Source organism: Arachis ipaensis, chromosome B8, assembly GCF_059453495.1.
Source record: "Arachis ipaensis isolate K30076 ecotype BB chromosome B8, ASM5945349v1, whole genome shotgun sequence".
In the NCBI taxonomy this organism is placed as follows: domain Eukaryota; kingdom Viridiplantae; phylum Streptophyta; class Magnoliopsida; order Fabales; family Fabaceae; genus Arachis; species Arachis ipaensis.
The window spans coordinates 22,611,982-22,620,039 of NC_142443.1; the positions used below are offsets into that span (position 1 = coordinate 22,611,982).

General features: G+C 31.8%; 1 protein-coding gene across 1 annotated transcript; it reads right to left on the reverse strand.

Moving 5' to 3' along the window:
* Window positions 1-418: 418 nt before the first annotated feature.
* On the reverse strand, window positions 419-7,367 carry LOC107614093 (cyclic nucleotide-gated ion channel 4). Its single transcript, XM_016316328.3, has 7 exons — window positions 6,594-7,367; window positions 4,227-4,442; window positions 2,316-2,629; window positions 2,132-2,240; window positions 1,585-1,821; window positions 1,133-1,219; window positions 419-1,039 (listed from the first exon to the last, which is right to left on the reverse strand). The coding sequence occupies exons 1-7, from the start codon at window positions 7,350-7,352 to the stop codon at window positions 521-523; spliced, it is 2,241 nt and encodes a 746-aa protein (XP_016171814.3). The 5' UTR covers window positions 7,353-7,367; the 3' UTR covers window positions 419-520.
* Window positions 7,368-8,058: the final 691 nt, after the last annotated feature.

An 8,058-nucleotide genomic window follows, 5' to 3' on the forward strand; every position in this document is an offset into this window, starting at 1 on the left:
TGAACCCATGTCTAAAATTAAAATTAAATAAAAAGAAACTATAATTTAACTATACTTAAATGACAGTATTGTTAGTTAGAGCAATTCGATTGAAATTGTGCTAACATATGAATTCTACCATTCATCCTGCAACTCTATTTAAATGTACTAACAAATTGGAATTTGTTGCAAAGCGACAAAGTTGTGCTTTAGAAATAAGCTTGAAAAAAAATACAAACGATTGTTAAACTAAGATAAATCAAATTGAATACAAGAGGGGAAAAAGAAAACCTAATTAAATCTCAGCAGGGTTTCACCCCACTGACATATTACATTATGCATTATCGTTTACTAAAATCTTTAACTTAGATTTTATGGTTCTATTCAATTAGATCCATGAATCCAATCCAATTATTAGAAGATTGATTGAAACATAATATTTCAAATCTCCTTTAGGAAAACTAGAATTAATTCTTTTTGTCTTTCACGTTAATTTAGATTAGCAAAGTAGTGACCATCCACATACATATATACATTGTCATTATGAAACGTCAAAATCCTCTTGATTAGGCTTTGGTGAAGTTAACATGGCCGTATAGAGCCGAAGCCTATCCTCTTCCAAGGAAGAGCACCTTGACACAGGCCTTCTAGGCCTAATAAAGGACAAAGAAGTCAAAGTCAACCGATGCCGGTACCTTTTCCAAGCCAATTGAATAGCCACGGCAGCCCAAGTTCTCCACCCTGGCGAGTAATACCTCGCGCTCCTTTTCACTTTTTCCTTCACAAAAGTATACCTAAAATGTTGTGTCACATACTTTACATCCTCGGCTTCAAGGCCGAATGCCTCGGTGGTTTCTAGCGTGACCAATGTGGATGAGGACGGCGGCAGGCGCTCGATGAACGGCCTCCTTAGACACCAAGAGAGGAGTTCGTCGCCGCTGAAGTTCCCTGGCCCTAGCATGCAACAACTCTTCACCCCATCTCTTAGGACTTGGCTACTTTGAAGGTGGCCCCTTACGACAAATAGCATTCTTTGAACTGGATCTCCCTCTCTAGTGATCTACACATTATTTTATTGGTAAGTTCCGTGAACATAGGGGATTTTTGGTTTCCGTTAGAGCAAATGCAATGTAAAGAAAAACATGGAGCTTACCGTTTCTCCCTTTGTGAATACAAGGGACTTCACACGGTCACAAATGTTCTCTAAGACCAGATCATCCATATGCTGAAATAGTGGTACCTGAAAAACTTCAAATATTTTTAGCATCCAAGGCCTGTTCATCCCCTTAGAGTTTGGGCTAGTTCATATCTTTAGGGCCCAGAAGAGAATTAACATCTCAAATAGCATTGCTTTTGTGTATGTTGTTATTGGACATATATAGAGAGAACAAGCCTTTAGCCTTTAGGCTTTAGCCCTCATCTCCAAAATAATAAAATACTTTACATATGATGTAATTTCCTTAACATTATCAAACAAGAATGGCATTTCACATGTCTTAATTGGAAAAAAAAAAAAAAGGTTAGATGTTGACCAATAAAGAAAAAGTGATTTAAACTCTAAATGAAAAGAACATTAAATTAGAATTGACCAATTTTGGACCTAACCTGTCTAACCAAATCCAAACAGAGATGGTACTTAATGTCCCTCCTCAGCCCCTCAGGGAGGTTTTTGATCATCTGGCATTCGTCAACTCCACGCGTAGCAGCCCAGCGCTGCCTCTCGTAGTTGCGCACACGCTGCCTAAACCCTTGTGGCAGCCGCCTCTTGCTCATCCACCACTCAATATTCCTCATCTTCAGTTGCATTGCTTGCTTCTTTGATGTTGTAGCATGCAAAAACACCTACCATTTAAAAGAAAAAGAAGAAAAAAACTGATGTTAGTTGATGGACTTCTAGAACGTATCTAAAATGATGTATCAAAATCATTCTTTTGTAGATGGACAAAAAAAAGGAGGAAAAGTAACACTAGTTTAATTTTGGTGACCTAAATAAAATGTTATAGTACATGCATGAAGGCAAAGTAATTATTATGGGATTAGTTAATAATAATTGAATTTAATAATGCTAGCTAATCATATGCATGTAACGAATTGGAGCAATTAAATTAGTTAAGTGGGTGTAATAATTTGTTACGCAAAGTAAAGTACATACCTTAATGTTTCCAATCAACATAGTGACGAGAAGAAGGCCACTAGTTAATACAATAATGTTGAAAACAACTTCAAGCCATTCTGTTGTGCTCTCTAGGCTCCCAAATGTGCTGATCACATCAACATAGATAGATAAGTAACATTGAACCATCAATCATAACATACATAATAGGGTAGGAGGGTACCTGAGAGTCATGAGGCCCCAGAAGATAGGGAAGAGGATCTTTTCCAAGCGGCTATCATTGGTGACAAGTTGAACAGTCCATTGATAAGCACCATAGTCATAGTTGTCAGGGCCATCAAGGCATGTTGACCTTGCTTCCCTATTTGCTGCCCAAGCCAACCTTGGTTTCTCCTTCACCATCCCATTGCTTCCATAATATATATGCTGCTTGCAAGATAAGCTTCTCACTCCACAACCAGCTGTCTTTCTACACTGCTCTTTTAGGCACTTTGCTGCCCTCTGCACCCCCAGCAAGTACCAACATGCCCCTGCTGCCTGCATGCACAAAATATATTTTTTTTTTCCATTCACAAAAACTTAAGCCGAAATGTTATTCGTGTCATCATCGAAACGCGGAAATGTTACTTTTAATATTTTTTTTTCAATCTTTTAGTTTTTTATTATACATTTTTTGTAAGTGAAATAAAAAGTCACACTTGACAAGATTAATTAAAATAAAAAAACTAAAAACATTTCATTCCCTACAACATTTAGAAAATGTTAATCAAATATCACAAAAGGAAATTGGAAAAAGTTAATCCATGTACCACTGTGTGCGTTAATTATTGACCAACGTGCTAGACTGCTAGCTCAAGTTGAAAATGGTCATTCATTCTTTATTCGTGGGAAAAAAGACAGGACTAACGACGTATATATATATTTTTACTTTGTACATAACAGCATCTTAGATTTGATTTTTTTTTCATAGAACTAACTGTTTCTTTCTTTTAAAATAAAAGAAGATATCTTACATGTAAAATCCAATTCATTAATTAGTAATTACTTTAAAATATATAGTCATCAATAATGATCAGTTTATGAAAATCTATCTAATGAATTATATCAGAAATATAACTATTACGTGCCAAAAGTGGTTAACTCACTTGAGAGTTAGTTACAGTTAGCAAGTTAATTAGTTATGTAGTTAGAAGATATTTATATGGAGTCAGGTAAAGATAGTGTAGCAGAGTACTATATAAGTTAGAATAGAGAATTGTAGAAGGTGTGATTTGTTCCCGTAAGTCTCAAAAGTCAAAACTCATTTCACTGAATAAGAAAAAAACCAGAAAAGCTTGGACAACTTCTTTCTTCTCTAATCTTCGATCTTCTGCTCGAATTCACTCTAGTTTTTTTTATCTCTTCACTCTTTGAACTCACGATTTCATCAATAATCATATGTCTCCTCTTTTTTATTAGAAATAATTTTATGACATGATATCAAAATTTATATGAGCGAAAGGTTTAAAATTTGATTTTTTGAACTAAAAAAAATTAGGACAAGGCAAAACAAAAAGAGAGAAGAAAGTATCTATGCAAGATAAAAGTTTCACACAAATAGAAAAGAAACTTTTGCGTAAAAATGCGTATTAAAAACATAAATATTCATGTGTATGAATGACCATTTTCAACTTGAGCTAGCAGTCTAGCACGTTGGTCAATAATTAACGCACACAGTGGTACATGGATTAACTTTTACCAATTTCCTTTTGTGATATTTGATTAACATTTTCTAAATGTTGTAGGGAATGAAATGCTTTTAGTTTTTTTATTTTAATTAATCTTGTCAAGTGTGACTTTTTATTTCACTTACAAAAAATGTATAATAAAAAACTAAAAGATTGAAAAAAAAAATATTAAAAGTAACATTTCCGCGTTCGATGATGACACGAGTGATATATTCCCACCTTTTTTCTTTCATGGCAGCTATATGGGAAATTTCATTACATTAATTTAAAAAATGAGTGATATATTTCCTATTTTAACACTTTGCTGTAAGATTTATATAATATATAGACTATAATACACTCAATAATATATAATGTAGTTTATGTATGAAAAAAAAAATTAAGATGAGAGTGATATGTATACTTACATGAGAAGCGACAAAATATGCGATCAAGTTGAGGGCAATGCCCCACCAAACGGTCCCAAAAACGAAGCCAGTGAGGGTTTGCATGCGACGCAAGAGGCAAACCGAGTGATAAATTTTGGGAAGGTATTGAAATAGGAACATCATTAACAACACTGTCATTGCCACTGTTATTGATCCTTCCTCCAACAAAGAAGGGATTACTTCCCATAGCACCATCTGCAACACACATTAAATGGATCTTTTTAATTTTCTTCAGGTCGCACAATTTGATTTTATTATAAAAGTTTTTATCACTAAAAAATTTTAACTATGTTAAGTCACTAAAATTGGTCGTAGTTGTAAAATATACATTAAAAATGAATTAAATTATATATATTAACTTTAGTATATAAATAATATTTTTAAAAAATTTAATACCTGTTTCAAAAGAAATCATTTTAACATAAAACATAAATATTTAAAAATTATTATAGTGCTTAAAAAATATTGCTTAACTTGTTTTAAAAAAATAAAAATTAATATTTAATTTAAAAAATATAAAAATAAATAATTTTTAAATATTTAAAATTTATTATTAAAAATAAATTAAAAAAAATTAACTACTAAATAATAAACACCATAAAATTAATTTTAAAGATATAATTATTCATATATTTCTATCAGTAGCTTAATATTTTAGAATAAATGATTTTACAACTTGATTAAACTACCGCCATTGAAAACATAAAAGATCCCAATGTGTTTTATTTTCTTGTGATTAACTTTTTATTATTCGTATTTTCACCTAATTAACATTGCTATGCAACTTTTTTGCTCAAAACTTTGATATAAGCTTATTTGATAAAATAAACAGTAAAATTGGAATAGTTGCTACAACATATATATTTATCTGTCCTTTTGTATTCGATTCTAATCTTCTATCTTAAGCAAGATTATTAATAATGGCATCCATTTGCCACATACAAATACGGCAAAACTTTCTAAAACTAGTAACATGCGTAATCTTTTCATATATGGGTACATCTGTTAAGAGCTTGACCTTTCAGAAAATGGGAATGCTAGTAAAGTAGTAATATTCCCAAAGTACACAAAAAATTGCTAAAAAAAAAACATCTGCTTATATATATAAATATATTGATGATAAAATTTTGTGTATCTATTATCAGTTTATCACCACGAGCCCAATAATAGTTTGAACCATCAATACTTATTACCACTCAATCACTCAACTGCCATGTTCAATAATACAGCTAAGTTGCCTATATACCCTAAACATCCAAAGGCACATGAATAAAATAAACATATTGAAAATGAATACAATTTTAATATAATGAAGGACTTGAAATTATTATAGATAATAATTTCGAAAAAATATTAATAATATCTTTAATTTATGACTCTCATTTAAAAATCTTTAATAAGAATTTTGAGTTATTAAAAAGTATTTATATTTATATTTATATTGGATATGGAAACAAGATCACATGATGAAGGGCAGTGCAGGTAACGATCACAGTCTGCATGCATAAAAACAAGCAGTGCCATGCACTTGGCGTCTCCTCTTTCACTACTTAGTGTACCAAATTTCGAACTACCTATATATCTACATTATATAAACATGTCTCTTCTTATATTTCAATTTCTTTTGTATGATTGATGGGGAGCTTTTACTTAAAATGGTAGCAACCCACCACAACATGACAAAACTATACACGATAAAAATAAAAAAAAAATGGAAAAGCTTTTTGTTGAATCAATATTATTTCTGAATAATATTTATTCTATACAAATTTTCAATGAAGTTAAATAAAATAGCACTAGTAAAATTTGTTTACTCACTCTTCGGTAAACAGATAGTAAAATAATAATTAGAAGTTTATACATATTTAATTAAGAAAATAAAAAATTAATTTGACACTGTTAAATAATCAAATACTTGTAAATAAATAGTAGGTGAATTACAGTATATTTATGCTTGTGGTAGCTACCGTGGTGATGTAATTGTTATTAAAATTAAATTCATTTTTTATATATTTTAAAAGAAAATATTATTAAATAACAAAATTTATTACTTTAATTTTAGTAATATTTTTTAAATAATAATAATAATAATAATAATTTACACTATCAAGCAATAAAAATTCAAAAATGTAATTTAAAAAATTATGATGGGCAACAAGTATCATATATATATATATATGATCATAATAATAAATTACGCAGTATAATTTGGGACTTCATTAAACATTGTATTGAATTAACAAGGTAAAACCATTTTACAGTATTATTCAGATTTATCTCATGAAAATGACTAAATAATCCTGAAAATGAATGGAGTACAAAAAAATAAATAAAAAAGATTCTGACCTGGGGTAGAGGGAGAATGAGAAAGAGGTTAAAGAAGAGAGCCCACTTTGCCTTTCTGAAGCGAAGAGAATTTAAAGAAGAAGAAGAAGTGGTGCCAAGAAGCGAAGCTTTTGCCATCTTTAACTGCAACCACATGTTCCAGATGTGCAACGTGTCCGTCATGCACCGCAGCACCGTCACCGTTATCGCCAACCACCCATCAACGAACACGCACATGCATGTCTCGCTTATTGACACCGCGTACAACACCAATGGGTCCACGAACAGACCCATCGCCGACACCAGCACCAGCACCCTGTTCCACTCCTCCGCCCATTTCCCCCGCCGTAACAACCACCCTCTCCGCCGCTCATCACCTGTCACCCCCACCTTCTCGTCCAGCTGGCTTTCTTCGTTGTCGTTGTCATCGTCGCTGTCGTCAGAAGTGTTCACGCCTTCTTCTTGGTCGCCTGAGTCGTCGCTGTCGTCGTCGTCGTCGTAGTGAACGTGCATGTGTGAAGCACGTGAGTTGTGAGTTAGTTCATTGGCCATGGAAAGAGAGAGAGAGAAGAGAGAAGGAGGAAGGGTTGTTGGTATTGTTGTGAGGTGTGTGGATGTGTGAGAAGCACGTATTTTGAAGGAGGGTGGGGATGGAGGGGGTGTTTTGGGTATTTCAAGTTTGAAGCAGAACAGAAGAAGACACAAATAATTGGAGAGGTGGGGGAGTAGGAAGGTGTGGGGTGGTACTTGTGTGAGTTTCATACTATTAGTAGCTATCATGTCTCCTTTGTACTACTAATCTTTGCTTTTTCACATTAGGTAATCCTTATTCCTTTTTTCTTGTGTTAGATATATCATTGGAGATGTAATGATGCCTTTGTTAAGCAATTCTGTTTTCTTTCGCTAATAAAGTAATAATGAACTAAGAATCTAGTAAATCAACAAAAAATCAGAGAAAATGAAAAATAAAAAAAAAATGTTGATTCATTATTATTGGTTGAACAAGTTAGTTTTTAAAATTTTTCCTTATAACTATATATTGGATTTAATTTGTTTTCATATGCTTTTGTATGACAGAAAAAATTATGGCAAATTGGTTGTTATTTATATATATTATAATTTGATTATTTTTTGTAATTTTAAATATTATGTTTAAAAAATATGTGTGTGTATATATATATATATATTTACATATAGGGGGTGATTAATAAGTAATTGAAATCTAATAATGTACATGCATATAACATTTTTAAATTTATCTTTCTTAAACTATATTGGTTTTTTTATGGGTTAAAATGATCTCAATGTTTAGAAAACTCAAATCAAGGTTTTGTTTATCAAAAGCAAATATACCTAGCTTATTCAATTCAAACTAATCAAGCTGACAATTTCTATAATTATATTTTGATCGTTCAAGGCTTCAAGCTTATGGTGAATAAACCAAAACAAATATAGTTTCTCTTCTAATTAAGAATCTGAAAATCTT